Raw genomic sequence first — 26,639 nt, 5'->3', positions numbered from 1 at the left:
AGGGGGGGGGGAGGGGGGTGAATATTAAATCGACCGGCCCGCGAGCAACATGAAACATTTATCAGCGGCGCGTATTATTCCGCGGATCTCCCGGCTATTCCGTATGATATTACAATACGGTGCAACGAATAAAAGGAGTAGGCGGATGCCGATGACGCAGTAACGGCGGTAGTGCCCGCGGTTGCCGATGCGCGCAGGATAACACGTGCGAGAGAACCGCGCGGTATCAAAACAGCGCGACGCGGGAACGCCAATTCTCGCCGGTTATTTTCGATTGTGTCGCGCAGGAAAAAGCGCATTCCCGTGAAGAGAGAAAGAGGGAAGGAGGGAGGGAGGGAGGGAGGGAGGGAGAGAGAGAGAGAGAGAGGGAGAGAGACGCACCAAACGAGCGAGGCGGAGTGGTGGCCACTCGACGTGAAACGAGAGGACACGTGGCACGTGCTGCTATTTAAATAAAGCGACGATGCGGGCGTGTCGCCCGCCACGCGGTGAGTTTCGAGTTTCTAATGTGGGCCAAACCCGAAGGAGATGACCCGCTCTTCGCTCACGGCTCCTCCGTAAAGCGCACGGGTCAAAAGCGCTTTCTTTTCCAAAAGAGAGAGAGAGAGAGAAAGATAGAGATTCAACTCCGAGGAGAGACCCCTGAAGGTATACTTTGACGAGCTTACAAATTATAAATGGCTATGAATAATACTGCAATGTGAGAACTAAATAAAATTTAATATACTCTCTAATGATATCTCTAATAAAGCAAACTAATATATTAATAATAACATGGATACTATATGGATAGTAATAATAATAATAATGTAAATATAAAGTGGACAATTAGAAAATGATTAACATACGTTGACAACGATGAATGCAAGAGTGAGATTGTGAACCATTTACGTAATGAGAGGTAATATATAATGAGCGATTGGTGAAATATGTATTCGCGAGACTGCTCAAATATAGAAAATGAACAGTAATAATTATAAGTAGCCTACGCGATCGCTGAATAGCAGAACATGAATATACTGTAAAAATGAATGAGAATAAATTTTCTCTCTCTCTCTCTCTCTCTCTCTTTCTCGCGGTTCTCTCCCTCACTTACGCGAAAGTAACAAAGTTGAGAGCGTCACAGATGGCTCTCGCTGGCTGTTATTTTCCTTTTTTGGATATTTTTTTCAACGAGGATAAAGGATGGATACAAGGCGAACGCTGTTCGGCGATGTCCCCGGCTATCTTGACGACTCCGGCGCTTCCGCGTCTAAAGTGTTGCACAAAACCTCCCGATCGTCGCTTCGACTGAGAGATCACCGCTGAAAGGGATGAAAGCGGAGAACGCTGTGCCTTTTTTCTCTCTCACCTTCGCGCAGGAACGGATGCTCGCCGTTCTCTTGGTCGCGCATTAACTCGACAGTAGTCGCGATACGGTCGACAAAGCCGACGACACCTCCGTTGGTCGAATCGTTCGCGTTGCACCTGAATCGAAATTTCAATCCTAACTAAATCCTAATTAAGTCTATTTAGTTCTACATTAAGTCCTCAAGTGAAAAACACGGAAATAACTTCCTATTTGTAGCATCAAAGGAGCACAAATAGAATTCCTCTGATGCTGTAAAGGGAATTTAGACCCTCCGGGGGGAATTTTAAATTCTACATAAAGTCTTCAAGTGGAACAAACGGAAATAACCTCCCAATTATGACATCAAAGAAGTATATAAGATCTGATGATGATTTAATGTAGAACCAAGTAGACTTAATGCAGAATTAAAATTTCGACTCGGGCAGGCTGCGAATTTTCAAGCTGCGAACTGGGGGACGTTTGCGGAAATTAAGGCCGCGACTTGACAACGCGATTGGCGGGTCGCAGCGACGGTGCGGGACGAAAGTCAAACGGAAAATTTAGTTTCACCTGCTCGGCGAACCGCGCCATGCCGGCGGCGCGGAAATAAATATTTTCTCGCGGGCTGCACGTATCGGTAACAAGTGTTTGCGCGAGAACTTTCAGCGCCAATTGAATATTCCAATGTCCAATTAAGCGGAAGATCATAATGGAGTAATTTAATTTAATATGGCAACGTGGTACGCGAGCGAGCGAGCACGCGCGTTTCATCCCCCTCTTTCTCCCCTCTCTGTCTAACCGTCTGTCTATCCATCTCCCTCGCGAGCGCGCGTTTTGCGGCGAATTCTGTGTTATTAATAGAAAACGTTCCCGGGGACTCGCGACCACGGCAATCCCGAGCTGTTTCCCTTCCGCTCGCTCCCGAGGACGAGGAGACGGCGACGACGGCGCGGCGTCGCGCTCGCAATCAGTTACTAACGTGTAATCACTGCGCGGATAATAAACGGATGCAACAAAGTGCCGCACTCGCGCCGACATCGAGGCACGTCCCATGAGTTACCGCGTTCACCTAACGCGACTAATTGCACGTTACAGCACTGCGAGCGAGCAACAATGCGCCCGTTGAGCTTGCACTACACACGGCGCTTCGGCGCTCGATGCGAACGACGGCTTACGTAACTGCTGCTTATGCACGAAGTTCCTTCATCCAAGACCTCGCGAGGATCGCGTTCACATCCTGGAGGACGAGTGCCGTCGTAATTCTCGAAAACAATTAAATTACCGCCCCCGTTACTCGTGGGTCGTCGACGACCTTTCTGGGAAGTCAAGCTCGAAATTGTTACAGCGATCTTCAGTCTCTTCCGGCGGTGCGTGTCGCGAGAAGTTCGCGGTACCGGGCGCAAAATGATCTTGAAAATGTAATATGTATGATCTCTATCTCATTATTCCCCCCTCTCTCTCTCTCTCTCTCTCTCTCTATCTCTCATTGCTTTTCTTTTCTCTTACTATTTTTGTCCTATCGCTCTTTTATCCTCACGCTTGAGGGAAGTCTCTCTCAGAGCGTTTAATAAAATTACCTATCTATCTCTCACTCGAACTCTTTTTTATCCACTTATTACTTCGCGAACCCGCTCCGTCAAACCGAAACGGTTCCCCGGCTTCGTCGGGAAAACCGCTTGCACGGAAGTAAGTCGCGAAAATTATTCGCGTGTATCGCACGTTCGCAATTTCCTGCAGAGGCCCGGGGATTGACTGACGCAGAGGCACGGGGAGGCGCCCCGAAGGGTGCACTTGCGTTTCATTACCGGCGACATCGGCGTGTCCCGGCGTAGCTCGTCGTACAAGCACCGACGGAGCGAGAGCGAGAGCGGGACACAGAACGCGCCCCGGCAGCGTCTTTCGCCGGTAGTCGGGATAATTATAGGCGCGGATGCATAATTCCGCGCACGTTAAGCTTATATTCATCTGTCACGCTCCGAAAAGGTTCACTGCACTCGGGTCTACCCCGGGCATCGACTGGTTACCGGTGGCGTGCGATTCGACGTACCAAGGCGGTCTAACGAGAACACGCCGCTGTTTTAGTCTCTCTTCGCTTATACACCCGCGATCCCGGATAATTAACGCGGCTCCTCTCTATTCGCGACGATCCAACGAGACTTCGGCCGGAGATCTGAGAAAGGAATTACGGCAGCGATCCGAGATACTGGGATTTTTCCGGATAATTTGTAGGACTTAACGGCTGGCTCACACATTTTCTCTCTCGCGGAATAATTAATCCCTCCAATTATTCGCATCGCATACACAAATACGTACGCCTTGGAAACATGTATTTCACGCTTTAAATTTCTTCTTGTTCTCCCTCCCTCCCTCTCTCTCTCTCTCTCTCTCTCTCTATCTTTCAATTTTTTTCGCTCAAAGCCCAAGTCACACACCGAGATCATATTTCCGTCGTTTCTACTCGGATAAATGGTTTGCCGGCTTTACCTTGCAGAAAAACATTCCATTCGGCGAAACGCACGGCTGCGAGAAAAAAAAACACCCTCGCGTCTCTATTTCCGCGTTTCTATATAAGATACGGCAGGTAGGGGAAAAAATCCTCGAAATGAGTGCACACCGACGATCCATGAACTTTTCATACCGGTATGTGTGTGCGTGAATTTTGCAGTAAAAATATTTGCCATCCGCGCGTGCACGCGCGCGCGCATCTAGCTCATACGTTAATAATCCGACCGGCGTCCTGCACAGCACGATGTAAAACAAACGTTAGATAGTTGCGGAATTTCTATCGCCGATAAATAACAGTTCCAAAATCCGTATCCGAATGAAAATTGCACCAGCTGTCGGGGAGAAAATTAACCGCGAAATTTGAGACAGCGTTCGTTGGAACTACAAACGAAGGTGTTTCGCGGTGTAAAATTATCTCCTCGAAATCGGAAAAATTCCCATACATACATGGAGTGGAAAGTTTATTAACGCGAAGAAGAGATGCGAAAGAAGAATACAATCCTCCAGATATACGGAGGAAATATTGTAGTAAAAATTATCACAAAATCTTGTTACGCAGGACCATACCGGAATTATGACTGGGATTACGATGTGTTGTAATCTTTACTGATGTATTTCATGCGTACACATCACTAGAGATTACAGTACACATAATAACTTCAGTCATAATTCTGATACGGTACAACATTACGAAATTCTGTGGTAATTTTCACTACAATATTTTCTCGGTGTAGATCGCGACTCGTTGGCGGATGGATTTTCACGCAATTTGTGTCAACGAGCTATTTGCCGGCTGACTAGTGGTATCGTTAGCGCGAAACATTGTTTTCGGCTGAATGACGCGTGTTCTTACAGCGTCGCACGTGACGACGCTCATTTGCAAACTAGTTCGAGAAGCCGGCCGGTTGTCGAGTCGGCGGAGTAAGGGAGAAAGAGAGAGAAAGAGGGGGAGAGCGATACGGAGCGATAGAGGGAAAGAAAGAAGGAGAAGGCGAGGAGCTGTTCCTACGAACGGGACGTGTGTGATGGAAGGCTCTTGGCTTTTTGAGGATCGCGGGCGCGGCTAAATAGCCAATTCGCCGTTTTGTCGTGGACGAGGCCCATGCCACAAGGCGCGTTTCAAATGCAAATACCGAGGCTGCCGCGCGCACAAACCGACCGGCTTAACCGTGGGCGGCAGTAAAGTTTGAGCCCAATAAAAAGGGGAAAGGCAATTTCCTACTCGCGCGCTGCTGCTCCGCGGTGCCCGCGGAAGCGGAATTTCATAAACAGGGGGCAAAAAGAGGAAGAAGGAAAAAGGAAGAAAACGAAGGAAACGTAAACCGGGAAGGCGCACGAGCGCGTACGAGGGAAATTATGGCGCTTGGCGAAACGCCGAGCTCGCCGTGCGCGACGAATTTTGGACAAATTCTCTCTTCTCTCTGTTAAATATACCCATTGTCATTTGACTCGCTTAAACCCTCAATTTCGACATGCGTTTCGTTTATTTTTAAGATGCGCCTAATGTAATTCAAATCGTTACGTCTGTATCATATTACCTGCGCTGTACTGTAAAAAAACATTATCGTAATTTAGCTTTTGTAATTTCTTTATATAGAGCTTGAGAGGAATCTTACCAGAAAGAATATTGAATAATACTCTCTCTCTCTCTCTCTCTCTCTCTCTCTCTCTCTCTCTCTCTCTCTCTCTCTCTCTTTCTTCCTCCCTCACTCGAGCTAGAGCAAAAGAGAAAAAAGAGAAAATAAAGCGACGAGAATAAACGGGAACTTGAAAGACGTATCGCTCAAGAGCTCGATTCCTTTCTCGGTTTTCCGTCGTTATCACTCTATTCCGGACGAATAGCGAATGTTAAGTATGCCCTTTTAATTCCAAGCTTCATTTTTGTTAAACGAGCGTTGCGCTTAACGTTGCTTCAGCTTGAGAATCAGAAGGGCGAGTTTACGCGTCCAGAACAGGGCCCTCGCGGCCGATCGGAAGTGACGACTGTTAAATCGGAAAACGCGGAAATTCAAATGACTCGCGCGTTTTCGCTTTGTACAACAGAAATCCGCAATTTCGACACTGTTTTAATAATTGACCCCGAGTGACGTTTCGTTTCGGGCAGGTTCGTTCACGTAATTATTCCGAGTGAGTCGCTTGGGTTTTCCGTGCGAACGAGCAACAATGCGGAAATTATGAAACCTGCGCGCATTTTCCCGAAGACCAGCGTTTGTATGCGATTCTACCGCACGCGAAGAGAGAGGGAAAGAGAGAGAGAGAGAGAGAGAGAGAATCTGAGACCCGAACTGCGAACGAAACAAATGAAATACTTCGCCTGTCGGTTTTTGGCTTTGGCGTTGTCGATTTAAAGGGAGAATATTCGATACCGTCCGTATTCCGCGTTTGCGTGTCCGCATGAGCGCGCGGAGACAAGATGAACTATTTCGAGAATCGCACAGCAGAGGAAATAGAAAGAGAAAGAGGCAGGGAGGGAATTCCGGTAGTACAATCGCGAACTCGCCAATTTTATTATTCGTGCTTAGAGCGACTCGGCGTTTGACGCATCGCGGCGATTGATCAAAACGGTCCTCTAATACGCGAAGTTCGAGTGTTTTATACGATATCGCGCCATCGGTAATCTAATTAATCACGTGGAGGAAGAAGTTTTTCGCGATTCTCTCGGCAACAGTGACCGTCGAGAGGATTCACACCGCGAAAAACACGTAAATATTATTTATGGCGGTAAATGTTGCCCGACATGAAAAACAACAAACAAAACTGCGAATTAAAACATGCAGTTTTAAACATACGCGTTATAAATGGAATGCGACAGAGGGAGAGAGAGAGAGATGGAGGGAGGAGTCAAGGAAGGAGAAGAGTGTTTGCGTGCATTTACATTATATAAATATTATTTCGCAGTTAATTCGACGGCACGGAAGTTTCTCTTCTCTCTTTTCTCCCCTTCTGGCGTAATTTCATAATATCGCGCTGCCCGATGTTATGGACGATTTAAAGGGACACAATTAAAAGTTAATCGGCCGTATGCATCGTCAATTTCAATGAGCGTCCCCTGCAGTACCGCGCAACGACACCGGATTCCGGCTGCATCACGGCGGGTTCGCGGAAATGAGAGAAAACAGGCCGTGTACGAGGGTCGTATGGATTTTTCGCGGCCTGATTCTCGCCTGCTCCTCCGGCGAGATTAAACCAAAGAAATGTAAATTTAATTACCGCGCCGCTCGAGAAAGAGAAAGAGAGAAAGAGAGCCTACCTCGCGAATCTCCGCCACCGGCGTCGCGCATTTTCACATGCGCCCCGTTCGTGACTGCGATGAGCGCTGTTTCGAATTTACGATTTTCGGAAAAAAGAAACGCATCGCTTTACCTCCCTCCTTTTTTCACGGGAAAAACATTCGCGCGACTTTTATCTTTTCGCCCGACATCAATTAACATCAATTCCCATCGTATTAAATGTTTCATTCAAGAGGTCGAAAAGAGCGTTTGATTATTCACGTTTTTTTTACACGTAGATACGCTCGACATTTTCGTACAGCCGAGGAGCTTAAATATTTTTCCCCCCATCATGCGATGTATACAACTGCGATATTTCCCGGAAGCATTTACTACGCGCGGGATGCGACCCTGCATAACGACAAAAGCGACGTAAAACTGTTCCCGATGCGCGTGCGCGTACCCGCGCATTATCGTAAAACCGCAATCAAGTCGTTTGATCTATTGCGAGGTTGCATTATTCGGTTTGATCCGAAGTGCTCCATCGAAATGCATTGTGCGGCGTCTGAAACGTCGGCGGATGGCAACGGAGCGGGTCCCCGTCAAATCGGCTTACGGGTCTCTGCGTGAGCCCCGCGGTATCCATTGCTATTTCGAAAAAAAAAAAGAGAGGAAAAAGGAAGGGGTAGCGAGAGGAGAGAAAAGGGATGGGGGTGGGGAGGAAAAGCGGAAAAACAAACCGACGGGGAGCAGGTTCGAAAACAACGGTGACATTTTCTTTCATCCCCCGCTGGCCAAAGAGAATTGGAGTGGAAACGCAATAGAGGCGGAGTGGCGCGCGGGTTAAAGAGGGTTAATCCATTACCGCTGGTGTTAAGGCACGTATAATGCACGCCGCACGCGCCGTCTGGGAACGAAACGTACGTACACGCAGAGAGCTACGTGTGTACGTTTCGTGCACGCGAATAAGCAAGCTCGAAAAGTTATCGTGACACTAGAAAGCGTGACTCGCGTGCACGGTTTGTGTTTCCCATCCGCACCTGGGGGCCCTTTATATGCGTGACCGTCGCCTTGCACGTGGAATTTTCGCGCGAGTTATACGGCGGACAGTGGACACCGACGGTGCTCGAAGTCTAGACGATCAATTTGCACGGGGAAATTGATTTATGCAGGACGACGAGAATGTACGAATGAAGAGAGTGACTAATTTACGGCGGGGTAAAAGTCGAAAATGCAAGGTTCTGTCCGATAGGCGATACTCGGCGAATTTTCGTGACGCTTTAGGCCCGTAAGAGTGTGGCTGTTAAGTCACAATGACAATTTAAGGCGTAAGCTTTAAGCCTTACGCTGTAAAAAGCTGATCAATCATAATCAATTGTTCTTAGACACGATTATTATTGGTCAATTTCTTTCGATTTAAAGATTTAAAAATTAAAATTTAAGCCTTAAATTCTCATTGCAGACACCATGGACTTTAGACCGCGCATAAGACAATTTATTTTTTTTTTCTAACGTGTAACGCTCCACGGAGTGTAAAACTACCGCCAATTGTTTGCATACGTCATCGAGCTATCGGCAGAAACTTTGATTTGTGCGAATGTTCGCGCGGTTTTTGCAACAAACGGTGGGCATCCGAGATCTAATGATTAACCAACTATTTTCTTTCTAGTTCGAAACATTCGGTAAAGTACAAAAGTACTATCCTTTGCTTGCACAGAATCCTGAGATCGTCGGCAGAAATTTTTATCCTTGTGGTTGAGTGCGCGCGCTTGAACTTTGTCGATTACGGTGGTCTCCCGGGCACTCGTTTCCAGCAAACTATTTTTTTTCTAACGCGCAACGCTCCACGAAGTGTAAAATTACTGTCAATTGTTTGCACACGCCACTGGGGCTCTCGGCAGAACTTCTTATTTGTGTTAATATCCGCGCGCGCTTTTTTCGTTTCTCTTGTTTATTTATGTCAATATTAATTATGTTAATATTGGCCCCCTTTTTGCACAATTCTATTGTTTTTTTGCATATCTTTGCTTTCTTGCTGAGGATAAACTTCAAAAAAAATTTTTTAATCTTCGCTCGAAGACCGCTCGAAACTTCAATCACATTTCACAATTCACATTTATATGTGAGACATACAACACTAATCGTTGCGATATCGACGCTTATCACATCGATTATACATTGGTCACGCAACCTTAGATTACGAGTGTTACTAATCAGAGTTTAGGTTGTACAAACGTAGTCACAGTTGGCGCCAAAAATAGTTGTAACTTGTATAATATCAACAACATTTTTCTCATTGTACCAGTTTGCCGCTATATTATGGCCACTGTAAGTAAGTTTTTATTCACAACCGCTGCACCAGTTCGTTGCATACCGATTAAAAGGATATTTTCACTACAAATCATAAAGAAGAAAAGACGCATGGAAAAATATTGTTTACGTAGGAATATTCGCGGAATGACCCAGTTTCATTCGTCGTTGAGTAGCGCCCGCGCCGCTCGTTTTGTTTAATGTATTCGTTAACGTTCATTATAAAATATACATGCAAAAGACGCGGAACGTAGTACCGGCGAGCACCCGTCCGGGTTTTTGCCGTTGCACAAACGCACCGCGCGCGCGGACGCTTACGCGCGGCCACCCCTGTTCGCATTTTTTCCAGTTTCGCGAACCCCGTGCTCGCGGTTGTCGTATAAACGGAGCTTTCATCCCTCCCGGCCGGATTTTGCCCGGACCTTTTGCAATAATCCAAACGTCTCGTAAACATTTTTCCTCGTAAAAAATTTCCATCCACCGCCGAAAATCCCTCGCAAAATTGCGGCAGTCCGAGAAAAATGCACATATCGCGCGCGCGCGCGCGCGTGAACATGAGTTATATTGCTACCTGCGGTGCAACTTCATTACGCGAAACATGATAATGATAATAACTATAACGATATAAAGCGCGTAGATAACGCAACAAACCGTGGCGTTTCTTTCCTTCAAAACTCGCTGTATTTTGCCCACGTTGCGATGTAACATCAGGCGGCCGAATCATGCGTTTTCTCACACGACACTCGCTCTCGCACGCGACGCGAACCCGATCTTTGCCTAAGCAAACACTTTAAGTTCGTTTAAGTTGTAACAAGAGAACGTGTGTCTACCGAATTGCGGCCGTCTTGGTGTTCGGGGGATGTTGCTGATCAAACAAACACACAACTAGTCTAATACGTACGGTACATTGTATCCGACCGCGTCAATAACACATAAAGTGCACCACCTCTGAAAGGAATTATTGTCGAGTTTCCTCCGACGAGCTAAACTCATTCACACTCGGTTCACACACATACGCGCGAACACACAGATGCACACCCAGATTTTCTCCTCAATTTGAGAAAAATTTTTACCGCCCGCATTACAACACCCGTCGCATTTACTGCTCGATAAATTATTCCCGCCGGTGCAAAATCTCATGCCTCGGGCGTAAAAATTACTGGGTCAAGCGCGTGACTCCTCGGGAGATCGCGCGCTCGTAAAATCGACGCTTCGAGTAATAAAGAGCGCGTTTCACCTGAACCACCGTCAATTTCGCAAGCGCGGCAACTGTTCGTCGCCTTTCCAGCGTGACGAACTTTTTACTCGTAATAATCGTCGTCACGTGTCGTCGCCGTTGTCGCTCGACAATTAATGCAGCTTCCTTTTACGGATACACGAAACGCAATTAATCCCGAGGCAAATTTGGATTTTATATTAATTTTGCAGTTTTCCTTCAAACCTGAAAGACCGACGGGAAATCTCCAGATATAACAATGTACAAGTTATTATAAGTCTACCTTTGATGTTAGAAATTGTTATTTATTGAAATTTTTTTCATATTAAGCTTAAAGGAGAGCCTGCTAAGAGCCAAAGTGGCTCCCTCGGTAAGCATTTTTAGAAAATAAATATTCAAACATCATTTGTAACATCGAAGGGCGATATTCTATATAGCGTCACGTCTTGAGATTCTTCATTAGTCCTTGACCTTGACGAAATGTACGATGTTAATACAGCGATATGATCAAAATTTCGGCTCGGAGTCACGCGGACTTTCACGAGGCTGACGTCATCGTTATACACGTTTCGCAAACGAAGGACGTAAAAAATCTACGATTAAATAAATATCCTTTTTAACGAATATCCCGAATATACTACGTGAATGTGCAGGAAAAATATTCCGCATTGTAACATTTTGATTATTATTACGAGGGATAATGCGCCGGGATGGAGAGAGAACTTTTATTTTTTTCCGACCGGTCTTTAAATCCGACATGAAATTGTATATTTTTATCGGACGATTTTTTATACGTTGTTTCTCACGGCAGAGATAGAAATATTCGTTACAAAAAAAGGATGCAGAGGGAAAAAAGAGAACGCTTTTCCATATTTTCTTCAGTTCAGGATAAAACAGGTGGAAGTGAATAGAAAGAAAAAAAAATCCCACATGCATATATGCGAAATCAGTGGGCCTCTTATCGTCTCGTCGTCGTTTCATCCCTCTTCGTCATTTCGTGGCGGTGTTTGTTCAGCCGCTAAATGGCATCCACCTTCTCTCTTGATGAATCCTCTCCGCTCACTCCCCCCGCTTTTCGTCTGCTGTGCCAGCGTGTTCCCGTTTGCGGTCTGTTATCTGTGTGCGCGATATCTGTGATTATGTGACGGCTCTTCACGCATGCATTTAATTTTCACTGAGACGGCATTAATTGCCGGAGATAATATTCATGGAAAAGACGAGATTGATGTACTCCCTTATTTCGAGAAATAAAATTTTTAACTCGAGCAAGAATAGCCGAAAGTTATCGATTTTTCCAACTTTTCCTGCAATAATTATCGCGAAATCGGACGTTTTTTTAATAATCACTTCTCGCTTTTAATTTATTTTCTTATTAATACTATGTTTTTGCATAAGTTGATCTAAGAGAGATACACATATAACAGAAAGAAGTTTCATCGAATTTTTATGAAGCTTATTTCACCTTACAACCTCCTTTAAAGTGAAGTAATTTTCGGTCGAAATTCTGAATTATCGTAAAACTTGTAGTGTCTCTCTTAAATGCAAATTAATTGATAAATTTCTCATAACATTTTCGTTATTTGGAGTTATGAGTGATACGTCCTTAATATCGTCAAACACGTATAGCATGCACACAGATGCAAAGTCACCCGCAATCACATCGACTGCCAAAGTGCAACGTCGGAGAGTTAATAAACGAGCACCTGCGTCCAATTTTACCGCGCACCCTAACCAATTAACCGGCAAGGGGCGCGGGTTCGATAATAGAAAAGGATAGGTCGTGCAAGGGTTAAGTGACCCAGTCCGCGTAATAATAAAGCCGTGCACGTCTTGCCCGTGCACTTCCACGCGAGCCGTGAATCACGAGAAATGCGGCGGGCAGCGCTCACGTAAAATTTAAGGGTCAAGGATTTCGCGTTCCTCCGCCCTTGTCTATACCCGCCTCTTCCCCGGTCTACGGTATTTGCGTACGTACGCTTTTGTCATGTACTACGCGAGAGAGCGCTTCTCCGGCTTTCGCCACCATGAATATCCACGCTACACGCGCAAGGTCGTCCCTCGGGAACGTCCTTATTACCCGCTGTCGCTGAGTACACGTGCGCGAACGCGTCTCCCTCCTCCTCCTATCCTCTTCTCTCTCTCTCTCCTCTTCGCTCCTCTCTCCTCTCACCTCTTTTACACCTTTTTTTCTCGATTTCTCTCGCCTGGTCGAGCGTTTTCTCCCAACGACGCGGCGCGATCAATCACGCCACCGTCAACAACCACCGCGCGCAACTTCGACTACCGCCGCGTTCTCGTGGTGTTCTTCGCCCACGAAACCGCTCCCCCGACGTTTCGGCCAACTTGTCTGAACATTGGAACGCCGCTGCGCCGGAGGAAGGGGTAAAGAAGAGAGGAAGGTGGCGTAATTAAAACACGTTCGCGTTGAGATAGCGGGACTTACGGGGGGAAGGGGGGGCACGAGTTTCCCGGCGAAAATTTCACGCCTAAAGAACGCTCGTAGAGATAGCCACGTTGAGACGGAGAAGTCCGCGTCCTTTTCATAAGCTCGTTTCTACCCGTCATCCTCGCGAGTAAAGAAGCTTGCTGCTCGTCGACGATCCCGTTCGAACGATATCGCGACGCGTATCGACCGTCCCCGGCAGCTGGGAAACTTTGTTATCCGCTCTCTCTCTCTCTTTCTCTTTCTATTTGCGCATATCCGCTCGGCGGTATATGCCAAGGCGACATTATGCCCGATTCATATGCCTCGTCACGTTTCTCCTTTTCTGCGTTCCCATCAACCCCGTCGACACCCTTCTGCTTCCTCGTCCTTCTGCGTCCCCCCCGGGCTCACCTTCCACGGTGACCCGTGTTCCCGTCGCCGAGCGCGGCCTGTTCTCGCGCAGCAGTAGGCGCGCGCAGGAGATCGAAATTCGAACGCGAGTCGAACGCATAATGGGGCGATCTCGCCTTCGCGAAACGTCGACTGGAACTTCTCCTTCCGCCGGATATTGCTCGGCGGCCGATTGATCATCTTCGGAGGCACACCGGCGACGGGATTGAAAGCGCGACTTGTCCTCGCGTCTCAAAGGCGTTTGTAACACGCGCTTTAAAGGCTGTTTGCACGAGCGGAGTGGCAAAAGGCCGAGCGTTTTTCAATGCGCTCAGCAGACAGCCGCCATCGGAGACGTTTGAGCGTTCACTGGCGACGGTAGACTGACCAAATCCAGGCTGTCCTCCCTTCTCTTGTTTACCGAAACAAGAGATTACCGCGTAAAAGAGGGATCGCGAAAATAAACGTGACATGTCCCGTTAAGGCAATTGATCCGTCGAACCATTTTCTTAGGAATCCTCAAAAATTTTAGCTGCGTATTGATGGAATTTTTTTCAGTAAATAAAAAACTTACGTATAAGTAGCCTTAATATCGCCACTGAAAATCCCCACGTCATTTTACGGATCAACTACATTAAACGGGATTATTTTTACACACGCCTCTTTTCTCATACGCCGTGTTTGCATTACGTTTCCTCATTACGCATTCGACGATCTTAATTGCGTATTCAAGAATTTTTAATAATTGCATATTTTATTGTTGCCCGAGCGCTGACCAATGTGTAATCAAAGCGAGGTAATTATTCGATCAGATCACAGGTGCTCACCGCACACCATGATTGGACAAAGTTCCGGCATTGCGTCGCCGCGCAGCGGGATGTAAACTGTGACCCGCGATTTTTACAGCGCTTAATTGCAGAACGCAAGCACGCGTGGCCCAATTTTAATTTCAGCCGTGACGATCGCCGCGTGCACCGGTGGCAAGTGTGCGTTCACCGTCAGCAAACTGCGAGCCATCAGTTTGATTGCATTAATTCCGAAATGGCCACGTCCGCCACGTTCGAATGCTATTTGCCGGATAACGTGTTTATGCGCGACGTGTCGCGTGTGATTTAGCTATAATCCAAATCGCAGCTCTTCCGCGAAATTCCTCCGCTAGAAATATGTCATTACAGGCGGTCCGTTCCCCGCAAATTTCGAAACCCTCCTGGAATTTTGCGCCGCGAAATTTGCGCGGACGCGTACAAATTCTTGCCGCAATATCGAAAATATCTCAGGATTTATTATCTCTTTTTAGCATAATCTTCGCCTCGCTCTCTCTCTCTCTCTCTCTCTCTCTTTTCCTCTCTGTTCAAAGATACCGACGACATCGGAGAGAGATGCGGCTAATAACACAGCACATTCCGTTATTTAAATCTACCCGCGGTAACGACGATAACTAAATAATGAGAACGTAATAATGAAACAAGCGAGGCGAAACTTTACACGATTTTGTATCTGCGAAGTAATTACATTCCCCTTGCATTATGCGGTATAAAATGTTTCGCATTCACGGCGCGTCGGCGGCAATATGTCACGAAATTAGCCGAGCGCCAGCATTAATCTATTCGCCCTGTGTGAAAATCATTATATCAAACATTAACAAGTCTGACGGCTCTTTTAACGGAGAGTGCTTTCGACGCGCGTTATGCCCGGCCGAATGAATGACACGCCGAAATGAAAGTTCGCTACGCCGTCATTCTCGCTCGCCTTTTATTCACGCGCGTAACAACGTGATCAATATCGGGCATTACGTCTGCTACGCGTCCGATTTTTGGGCCGGAGGAAACGATTAATAACGATATATTGCAATTATTGAGACAGCACAGGGGATTATCGACGATAATACCGTTTGTTTTGCGTATTCATAAACGTAATTAAAAACGCGACAAATACACACACACACGCGCGCAACAGAGACGCAAAACGCGTGTTGCAGGCGCCTCGATCGAACACGCCAGTGTAAACAATCGTCGAACGTTGCGTTAAATTTTCACCTCGAGGGTCGACATGAGTGCGACACGAGGGAGCGAACCGACGGGAAACACGACACGTTTCCCGATAAAAAAGAAATGGCCGCTATTTCGCCACCCGTCGTCCAACTTCGATCCGCGTCTTCGATTCGCATGCGCGCGAGGCTCTTCTTACACGCGCGATCCGATGCACACGTCACCCGAGCCTCATCCCGGGGAAGCTCCCGGCACGGAAGCCAACTACAGAACCCGCGGTAACCTCTCGGCGCCACATCACCCACCCCGCCGGCGAAGTCATTACACAAGGGTTTGTCCTTTGAATCCGCCTTTAAGCCTACTCGAGCATAGCCTAGTGTACGTAGACGGGAGCGCCGACTTTGGCTGATTAGTTTGCATGTTCCTGACGCCCGACTTTGACCTCCCAATTTTAGACGGGGAACAGTAACCCGTTCTCGACTTAATCTCACTGCGCTGCGACGACTCGTATGGAGAAAGAGGGGAAGGAGGAGCGTGAATCGCGCGATCTCGCGACGGTGTTCCTTTAATTAGTCGTCGAGCAGGCGCGCGGAATTATCGGTCGAAATTAACACATCGTGACCGCGTGATGGAAAATCGCTACACGCGGCTCCCGTAATTCGTTGAACGTCGCGACACTATTTTTGTTTCCTTCGTTTGATATATTTTATATTGAGTGTCATCGGACAACGTATGCCAGGTTTAATTGTATGAAGAGAACTCGCATGTATTAACGAATAGCTGGATCTATTGATTTTTTCAATAACTCCTTGAATTCTTTTAAGTATAACTTGATCCGTGCCCTCTCATCAAATTTGAGTGATTTTAAAGAGAAGAAGAAAACATTTTTTTACTATTTGATCTACACAAGGTGTCTTCGATGCAAGCCGTTTATATATTTGTAGTTTGGGTCAACGTCAAAGAAGTTTTCTACCATTTTGCAAATAACCGCGCAAATTTTTGAGTTATTAATTAAATTATTAGTCATTAATTAAAGCCTCTGTACTTGGCTATTTTCAATGATTAATCGAATTCTGCGTGGCTGTCTGCAAAATGGTAGAAAACTCTTTTGTTCACATTAACTTAAACTACAAGTACATGCCGGCCGGCTTGTGTTGAGCAATCTGTATATTAAATCTTATATAATTTCCTCCGTCCTCAAATCTGCACACCGTAAACTCCTATTTCCGTTAATTAAATGAATAAATTAATGAATAAATAAATTTTATCCCTCGTCGGGCTTCATGACCGTCGTGCGTATCGCGGTTGCGTCATTACCGCGATTGCCTCATTTGCATGCGCGATTTTTACCCGGGAATACTCGAAGTACTTCTATTTTCTTCTTTCTTTCTTTCTCTCTCTCTGAAAAAAATCTCACGTAACTACTATCGATCGCGACGAGATACGGACGACTACGTTGTTACGCGAAGCAGTTTCATATCTACGCAAGCCGAACGAAATACCGGGAGCGACGAGGGAACGCTATCACGCGAAGGACGCTTTTTCCGCTTCGACCCTTATTTTGTTATTTTATTTGCGCCGATGAAGCTTGTCGCTCGGTTCACCATCGGCCTTTTTTTCTCCCTGTGAGCGCGAGCCGGCCCTTCCCGGCAACGAGTCTCTCTCTCTCTCTCTCTCTGTCGCATAATAAACATCGACCGGCGGAGTCCCCAGGGAAATGTTGGCAAATCGCAGCCGCAGCTGGAGGTCGCGCGCGTATAGGTAACAATAGTTAGAGATGGACAAAGGAGCCCACTATCAATAGAGCGATCCCTTGTCCGTCTGGCAATTAACCCCTTCGAATCCTCGGCTCCTCGCTTTCTTGAAAATCGTGCTTGCGTCCGTGAGAGAGAGCTTCTCGCCTCGAGAGAGCCGTTTGCGGCCGACAATGGAGTTCTTAAGCGATTAGTAGTTTGGGCGAACGCGCGCGTCGGTCCTCTCGATCGCGCTTAACCGGACTCTCTTGACTCCGGGATTTTTATCTCTCCTCATTTGGAGAGGACCACACGGATCCTTGGGAGAAATAATCCCGAATCAGAGACAAGGAACTACATATCTCTGTTCCAATTGAATTTCATCGTACAAATTACGAAATTATTTCAACTGAGTTAATCGGATTTCGACTAATGAATTTTCGATCACTAACATGTTTCATAACTCAACTAGTGCCTTCAGACGTCGCTTGACTCGTGTTCTCTCACCATCAATGTTTCTCGGCTATTTATTTATTCTCATCATATCGAAATCTAAATTTCCGGTTGGTTTTTCATCAATTTTTTTCCGCTCCCTTTTTATCTTATTTGCAAACCGAAGCGTAGTTCCCGATTAAGTAAAATCAATTGAATCTCGCGAAGGGTTAATTGAATGACCGCGGTCGAGTTGCCGGAGCGGTCGGGATATCGGTATTGCGATAAGAAAGGATAGGGAGAACGAGAACTTATGGTAAGATATTTTTGCGAGGAGGAGAGCCCATTATCCGAAACAATTATCAACCCTCGCAACGTCGAGGTGTAATTGCAGAATTTGGGCACCGTGCGCGCGGGGATGCGTATCTGGAAGTAACTCGGAGTGCGCGTAGTCCGTGTCAGGAGGCGCATGATCTCGGCGCGCGTGCGTCCGCGATATATAATAGCTCGCGGGTTCGCGGTAGACAATGGATTTCGATATGAATGGGTGTATAGACAGGCCCTTATCTGCTCGATAATTAACCTCTTGGCGTAGACGCCGCTTGCATCGAGTTCGCTCGGTTTCCATGGGCGCACGGGACGATTTATAATCGCGTGTATTTCGGTTGTACCGCATGCGTCCGCCTAACTTAGTTGCGGATCCAACGTTGTCGGAATAATTCCAATTCGCTCGTTCGTTCGATCGCACTCACGATTTCACTTGGAAACTTTAAGTGAGCCGGACGGTCGCGATTAACGTCGGGATATCTGGGAAATCTCATTGCCAAGCGCTTCTTCAGGATTCGCTTACCTGTGCATCTGCAAGGATGCGCCGCATCAAGGCCAAGGTGGGGTGCGTTGTGAGGTCATCTTGAAGGGCAAGCGCCTCGCCTTCCTTGTTCAAGTGATTCAGGGTCTTGAGGGCTGTAACAGAAAAAAAGATGCGAATGCACTACGAGTTGTAACGCAGCGGTAAATATTGGTTTCTTCCTTCGTATTAACATGTCAATTTCTCATCGAATGTTCGATAATTCGAAATTCGAGGGAAAAAAACTAAGGTAGATAAATGCGACCCCTAACGTGTATATATTTTCATCTCATTTTTTGACTTCCCAACCGACCTAGGTTTCTAATTTGACCAATAAAATTAGTCTCACCTCATAAAGTGTAACTAATTAAGGACAAAATATTGTAGTAGAAATTATCACAAAATCTTGTAATACTGGACCGAAATTATGACTGAAATTATGGCACATATTATATTATACTAATATTACAAAATTTGTTATAATTTTTATTACAATATTTTTTTCGTGTATGCGCAAATGAATGCATCGGTGTATCATAGTATGTGATCCCATTAACGTGTTGTCATGTTAACGTTAATTAGAAATCCCTTCAATTTTATTGTATTCATATAAAAATCCGATAATATAATAACGATAACAAGACAATGGAAACGTTGACAATGTATTAACAAGGTAATATATAATAATGACAAGGTGTCTGAGGGGACACCCGAGAGGATCCCTGCAGGATCAAACGATCTTCGGGGTGTCTTCACTACATGCTTCGCGTACCCACGTCGCCACAATTAATTATATTAACGTTCATCACACCGGCGTTACTATCTTATCTCACGACTCGCGGACACGCCGTTAAATAACCGCTCGGCGAATAGAAGTGGCTACTCGACGGCCATATACGCACGCCATCGGACGCGTTAAGCTTTTCATCCAGGAAGCATGCCGGGAGTCACCGGGATTTCCACAAGCTCGGATCACACCGGCCAAGATGGCCGGCCTTGTCTCTCTCCGCTCGTCTCGTATTATCTTCACACGGCCCGGCCGCTCGAACGGCAGGATAATTGAATTCCCGTGGTAGTCGGTAGTCGTGGCGCGAAGGTGGAAAGGCCTGAGGGTTGCCAAACTGTTATCGACAAGTTCGTGAGAGAAGCTCGTTTCGCGCTGAGGCTGCCGAGCTATCTCGGGACGGACGCGCGCTCTCGACGCCGCGCCACGATATCGCGTTCAAGTCTTCTCTCTCTCTCTCTCTCTCTCTTTCTTTATCTCTCTTTCCCTCTCTTTCCCGTCGTTTCTCTCATGTTACTCCTCTCTCTATCTTCCTTTCGAACATGCTTCTGTAGTGGCGCGAAGACGGGCGAGAATGCCGCGCGGCTGAGATATCGTGCGCCGATCCGTTTGTATTTTTGAGCCGTGAAATTAGACGATCCAGTTTGCGGGTCGTTACGTTACGCGCGCGCGAGCGTCGGTAGAAATAATACAGGAGAATTTTATTACGTCTCAAAGAGGACCCGCTCCGCTGGTTCGCTCGCACGGGCGTTGTTCTCAAAGGAAAACGGTAACTATTTCCCGACGAACGCGATCAACTTTCCCCAGCGGAGAGAACGCGCGGTATTACCTGCGTCGCGGAACTCTGTGAGCACTTAAACGCGAATTTAGCCGGTTGCTTATACGCTCCGCACGCCCGAATACTTTGATGTGGCGTGAGCGAAATTCGAGGCGAGCTTTGAATTATGTACGCGCGCGCGGGCATGACGGGGTTTCGAGCGGTGCGAATCGTAACGAGTCATGCGAAGAAAGAATGCAGCTTGAAAGAGAGGAGGCGGGAGATAGATATTTTATAGATATATTAGATAGAGCATCATCTCGTTTTTGCTTATGCTAAGATAAGTGGGACAAGGGGGACAGGGTAAAGTCCGTCACGTGTTCATCGATAAATTTTCAAATCGCTCAAAGCCGACCGCGCGCGGAAGAGCATAATTGCATCAGCGGCGAGCTTCGCGCCGCCGCGCTGCGGCAGCGCGGTGGCCGACGAGAATTTAATGACGTTTACCGTTGATCCACTTTTAATCGCCCACGCGATTTTTCATACGGACGCGCCGCGCATCGCCCGCGCTTTCAATCGCCGGCGCGGAAACGAGTTTTCCGTTCCGCCGCGATTATCGCAATGCGAAGACGACGACTCTGGAAATGAACGGAGGAGACCAATGAACGAACGAACCCGGACGCGATTATATCGCGGATTATTTGTTGCGCGGAGATGCAATTAAACGCAATTGAAGTGCCGCTCACCGGGCAGCTCTGAAGTACACCGGAGACATGTTTTATCGACAAGTCTCGCGCTTGCCGAAGACAAAAGGACCTCCCTCGATAAGGTACGAACTCCGTTGGAAGGTCTTCCAGGTTGGATCTCCGAACGCGAAGCCCCCGTGAGAAGAACGTATTATCGCAGGATCTCAAGGAACGACCTGTCGTAAAATTGTTCTTCGCCGAAGATCGGGAAACTAAACTTCGCGAAGGTAGCGATAGATATATCCCCGATACGAACGGAACGATGAGATAACGTCTGTCAATGACTGATCGCCACCACGATGTTCCTAGACATTCGTTCTTCTCTCTGGTTATTTTTATTTCAAGTATCATGTTGTAGATAACAGAGAGGAGAAGCATTATGAGCGCGAACGCACGGTCGACGGACTTTTCGGCGACTTCGGTTAACACGGTGACTCACAGGCACTATGATATTATTATTATTATTATTGCGGTGCGTAATTTATTCAGCCCTCTGGGATGGATTCCCTTAAGCTACTAATTTATATTAGACTATTTTAAACACAGGTTACAAAATATAGTAGCAAATTACAATATATATATATGTACCATGTGGTTAATAAAATAAACTCAAAGATTTTAGATTTTACGAATGAAAAACAGACATCAAAATATTTTAGCTACATTCTCTAGTAAAATAGAATAATACATTAATCATTCTGCAATTAACGTGTTGCAATTAACGTATTGCAATTACCAATTACATATAACGAATTAAATTAATAGCCAATAGGGAGGCAATTAAATGAAATAAATGTATGCTCCGTGAATCGCGTTTGTCCTGTTTATTTCTGTACCATTTATCTTTGTTTATTCAGGCCTTGGTCGAGTTTCGGAATAATCGATGGAAATTGACGGTGAACGTGCTGAGCGATTCACAGTGTGACGGCAGTTGCGATTCCTGCCCGTCACCTTTAAGCCGATTGATCGCGGATAAGCGGGAAAAAAACACGCTTGAATGGGCAGATAAGCAAAGAGAGGCCCCCTTTCTTCACGGAGGTCTGGATCCCGATATCGCGGCGGTTCTTCAAACACGGCAGGAAGCACCATCGCGTCAGTGTAACGTCGAGCACCCTTGCCGGAATAATCTCGCGCGATCGTTACTATCTCAAATGAAAGAAAAAACCTCGACGGTGCTTCGTGCCGGAGATTCCCGATTAAAGCCACGTGCTTTCGCATCAACGGTCAACCATAAGAGTTCGTTTACAGCTCGCTCCTCGCGAGAAGTAATTCACCCGGCGATCTCTGAAGTCCGAAGAGCGATCGTTGCGGCAGTGGGACGTGTTTCGAATTCTTACGAACGAGCCGGGCGGGATTGTTTCTACCTTGGGAAAAGGGTATCACGAGACAAGTTGGGAAAGAGGTACGGCAACCGCGGTTCTTGCCTCGCAATCATTTTCGCGGAACGAAAAATCCAGTGGAAAGAATGGAAGAACCTCTCACCGTCGGCGTTATTTATCGATCGCTATTAACGCGTTGAGTAACACGTCGAACTCACGCCACGCCACGTCCGAATTCTCGACCGCGTCGCGTTAATGATATCTTATTGCTTTTTTTATTCGATTGCTTTTTTTATTTATATATTCCTGTAAATACTTAGTAAACAATATAATTAAAATACAAAATAAATTAAGAAATGAAATACAGATATAAAAATATAATTTTTTCAAATGCTTGGTAAAAAATGTAGTAAGATATTTTTTAGCGATGTGGAGAAATATTTAAATTGGCTTCTGAGTTAGTGCCGCATCCATCATGGATTTGTTTCCGATGTTTTGTGAACATTTCAGTTCATCTCTTCTGGGTGAAGAACGACCCAAAACGAGTTGTTTCTCACCCTTGTTTCGGGTCGTTTCTCACTCGGAAGACATAAACTGAAATATTCACGAAATGTCGGAAACAAATCTATGAAGGACATGGCGCTAACTCGGAAGCTAATTTAAGCATTAATATAGTGAAATATTTAGCAAAAAACATAACTGTCACTTACAAATGATTGATAGGTACACTGCCGAAAATTTCGTCCCGTCCCTGCGGTGTTACCCAGATGTGCGCGGGAAAAACAGTCTCGTTGATGCATGGAGAAATATATATTTGGATTTAATTTGGATTAATAAAATTTCTTTACTTGAAACATCCTTACGGAAGATCCCTGTCCAGCCAATCGCTCTCAGCCAGTCACTTCAACCGAACTCGAATACAGTCGAATGCTCAGAAGAACGTTTCCGCGGAGATGAATGTCTCCGTAACGGAGATATCATTTCTCGTTCCCGTGTTTTTATCTGGTCCCTATTTACGCAGTCGCGCGAACCGAGACTTTTTTTCCGTGCTGACGCGACAACTCGACGTTGTTGGGAATCGCTCCTCGCGGGAACGCGCTCGGGAGAGATACGAGGGGACGAGTCTTGCGCGAAATTAGAACAGGCCGTCGCCGTTCGCGCGACACCGGGGGGGAAATGGACGCGAATTTCCAAAAGCGCTCGCGGAGAGCGCGGAAATGAATCAGCGCGTCGGCACGAGCTGACGGAACGATAAATCTCGCGTGCGGCCCGTAGCGAAACGTGCTCTCGCGAAAGTAGGCGACCGTGTTGAAATATTCTGCGCTATGTCGATACACGAGGGGGCTCCGCGAAACACCACGTCCTCGTCGTCGTCGTCGTGAGACATCTCGGTAGTGCCGTGCGATGTACGTTCGCGACCTCGGCGCGCGGCGGCGATACACCACGTTGAAGGGTACATGCGCCGAGGTGCAACGGCGAAAAGCTCTCGCGCACACTTGTGGTTAGAAGGACCTTCCTGGCCGGAGAGGGAGGAAAGAAGGAAGGAAGGTATGTCAAGTCTGCCGCGAGCGCACCGAGAGAGAAGCAGGTACGCCTCCGTCGTTCCCGACGCGGCGGGGAGTCGCAGGATCGCGCTGATATACGCCGCGACCCGATATTATGCGCCTTTCGCGTGTGTGTATCGGTGGGAGTGTGTGCGTCGGAAGCGAGATTCTTTACGAGCTTTTACAGCGACTCGAAACTATACCGGTTAACATGGGCTGGCCGGCCGACGTTAAACCGGAATCCCTTTATAGCTCATGGCGCAGATAATGTGATACTGCTGCGGGGTGGCTCGGTTTCGCTCGACGCGCTAAAGGGGTGCTTTACGACGCGAAATGCTGCTTTAATCTCGCCCGCGGACCGCAGCTCGCGATTATACGCGCGCTTTGAGATCGAGCGCCACTCGTCACGGATACGTCTCGAGATATCGAGAAGAGAGAGAGAGAGAGCACGTGACGCGTCGGGAGAGACAGTGAGAAAGACCGCGACGCGAAGTCCGGATAGGTATAGTAATTTCATAATTATTCACCATTTTGTTCTCAAAATTCAGAGACATAAAATTCTGAACTTATAGTCGTTATTTATACATTCTTAAGAGGGAAGTCTACTGTAAAATTTTCAAAAAATCAATTTTTTGTTTATTGGCTTAAAAAATACTTTGAACCCTCTAAAATAAGGTACATTAGGTGTTATAGCCGGCTAAATTTTTCTTCATTGAAATTTCGACCTTTTACCGAAGCGCTCCGAAACGCGTACCTGCGGCAAATTCCTATCTGTTCGGCGGATACAGCGTAGTGACTTGCAATTCAATTTCTAACATTTCTAATACTCCAAGTCGATCAACAGATGTCACTGGGTATATTTTATAGTCAGTTAGAAGCGATTTCAACAGATGATCTGGTCGTTAGCTCCGAAACAAACATTCAGCGGCGCAAAAACCGTCGATATTGCGTCGTATTGTGCTGCGAGCATTTTCAATGAAGGCTACTCCAGTATCCTCAAAATGATGGACGTTATGAACATCAAAATTGGACCAAACGCCTTCAATTTATGCAACACCGTGGACGAGCGCAGAATATCACAAGCAAACGAACGGTCGTTCGACGCTTCAAAAGAAGGGAGAATCGAAAGAAGAACGGCGCGATCGGCACTCGAAGAGGATTTCCTTGAAGAAGAAGGTGTACTATATGAAGCAGGAATGGGCGATTAATGGTAAGAAGCTTAAAAATGATTTTTTCATTGAAAAAACTAATGCCGAAACTTTAAACGCGTTTTTCTCGAAACTAAGTTTTTCAATACGGTGTACACGATATCTCGAGTTTTAATGAATGAATCGACTTGAAATTTTAACCACATATTCTCTGGAATAGTGTCTCTCGTCTGGCGGAGCATTTTTTTGATATCGTTTTTTGTGTAATTGTTATAAACAATAATAACATCAAATTTGGGCAAAAAAGTAGAAAAAAATTTCAAGAATTTTTTTTTCGGCTCCAAAATTTTTTATCGACAAAATCCTCCGTCAGACGAGAGTCAATACTATGTAAATGATAACCATATTTTGTTTTTTGTTTCAGATCACCCAGACGTGAGATTTCATGTACACCGTTTGGACACCTAAAAAAAACGGACCTGCACTTGAAGGAGTGCCACGACGGCAATTTTGAATATTTCGACTTGAAAATTTTTTTACAAATACTTAAATATATAATAAAGATAACGGTTTAATTTAATTTAATGTACGAGTCTTATTTTGTTAGAAAAAAAATTCGGAAAATCGGCTTGTTTTTTCCCTTGTCACAGTAGACTTCCCCCTTAAAACTTGGAAATCGCAACGTCTGGCAGTGCTGGAAACGCGCTTTTTGCTAGAGATTACGTTACAATTTAGCGCCTAGAACCAAAGACTAAAGGCTCACCACACCTATTGTGGTACCTGAAATTACATAATAGTGCGTTACGCTGAGCGCGACTTTGCTCCGCGGCGCGTTTCGAACGCAACGAGCCGCCGACCGATCGTAATCGCGCGCGTTTCCGGGATAGCCGAGACGACGGTTACGACCGACGGTTTTCCTCCCGGTGGATTGCTATCTGTCTCGCTGTCGCTGTCCGTACGTGACACCAACTTTCTCGACGTCGAAGAAAACGAATGACCGGATCGACGAGTAACGACAGCGACTGAGTCACGGCCGGAGCGAGGGAGCGCCGTCGCTGCGGCGCAAATCTCTCCGGAAAATTAACCGAGTTTGACGCGTTTACGTATCGACTCGGTGCCGCCAGGCGAAAAACCACCCCCGAAAGCGTCGTCGAAACCATCCTGTGTTGACTAACGCGTTAAAACACGGGGATGCGATTAAAAATTGTAATAAAATATACCACTTTCGACGTACGATATATATATATATATATATATATATATATATAGAGAGAGAGAGAGAGAGAGAGAGAGAAATGGAGATGAATTCTAATGCCTTATCCTGCCGTATCACAGCGTTCTTGCAATCCCCGTGACACAAATACGAGAATTACATCGCGCCTAATACATCCGGAGCAGGAGGAGGCGCGCCGAGGAGGACGGTTTGCCGGGTTCTGACTTCCGGGCGCGTAGGCGAGCGCGCTTGCAACAAGATTAATGGATTAGCGATGTTTTGAGTTGCTGGGGAAGTGTAAGCGGCCCAATATTCTCTCTCCAATTAGAGTGAAATTCTACCAGGGCGATGGCGGCGGCGGGCTTTGAGTTACGACGAGATCGGCGCACCTGCCCAGGAGAGAGGGCCGCCATCGTTGGCCGCTGGTGATCCTTTATAAATTCAGAATATCCGGTCCGGCGTCGCGCCATGCGCGCATTCGCGGAAGTTCATTCATTTTACATAAGCCGCTCGAATCTGTCGCCCGTATTAATAGAGAGCGAGAAAGAAAAAAAGAGTAGCGCGTGCGATTATTATTATCGGTAGCGTATGAATCGAGAGAATCTCAAGCTCTCGCGGCGTTTAAATGCGTTTAAATGTTCCCCGTTTTCCCGTTTTCCAACGGCCGTTTTCAATTCTCTCTCTTTCCTTTTATCGTCATACTCGCGCGCGATTTCAGATACATCGAGGTCGCAGTAACAGCC

At 46.4% G+C, this 26,639-nt stretch overlaps 1 protein-coding gene across 6 annotated transcripts in view; it reads right to left on the bottom strand.

The window, feature by feature from the left end:
• LOC106749567 (kazrin) overlaps window positions 1–26,639 on the bottom strand; it is a 157,299-nt gene that overhangs the window by 47,005 nt on the left and 83,655 nt on the right. For all 6 annotated transcript variants that reach the window (XM_014629180.1, XM_014629183.1, XM_014629177.1 and 3 more), the window contains exon 2: window positions 18,389–18,501. In XM_014629180.1, coding sequence (XP_014484666.1) covers window positions 18,389–18,501 — 113 coding nt within the window. The remainder of the gene's footprint in view (window positions 1–18,388; window positions 18,502–26,639) is intronic.

This window comes from Dinoponera quadriceps, unplaced genomic scaffold (genome assembly GCF_001313825.1).
Source record: "Dinoponera quadriceps isolate SergipeBrazil2010 unplaced genomic scaffold, ASM131382v1 scaffold3990, whole genome shotgun sequence".
NCBI classification, from domain to species: domain Eukaryota; kingdom Metazoa; phylum Arthropoda; class Insecta; order Hymenoptera; family Formicidae; genus Dinoponera; species Dinoponera quadriceps.
This window is presented reverse-complemented; position numbering and strand designations above follow the sequence as displayed.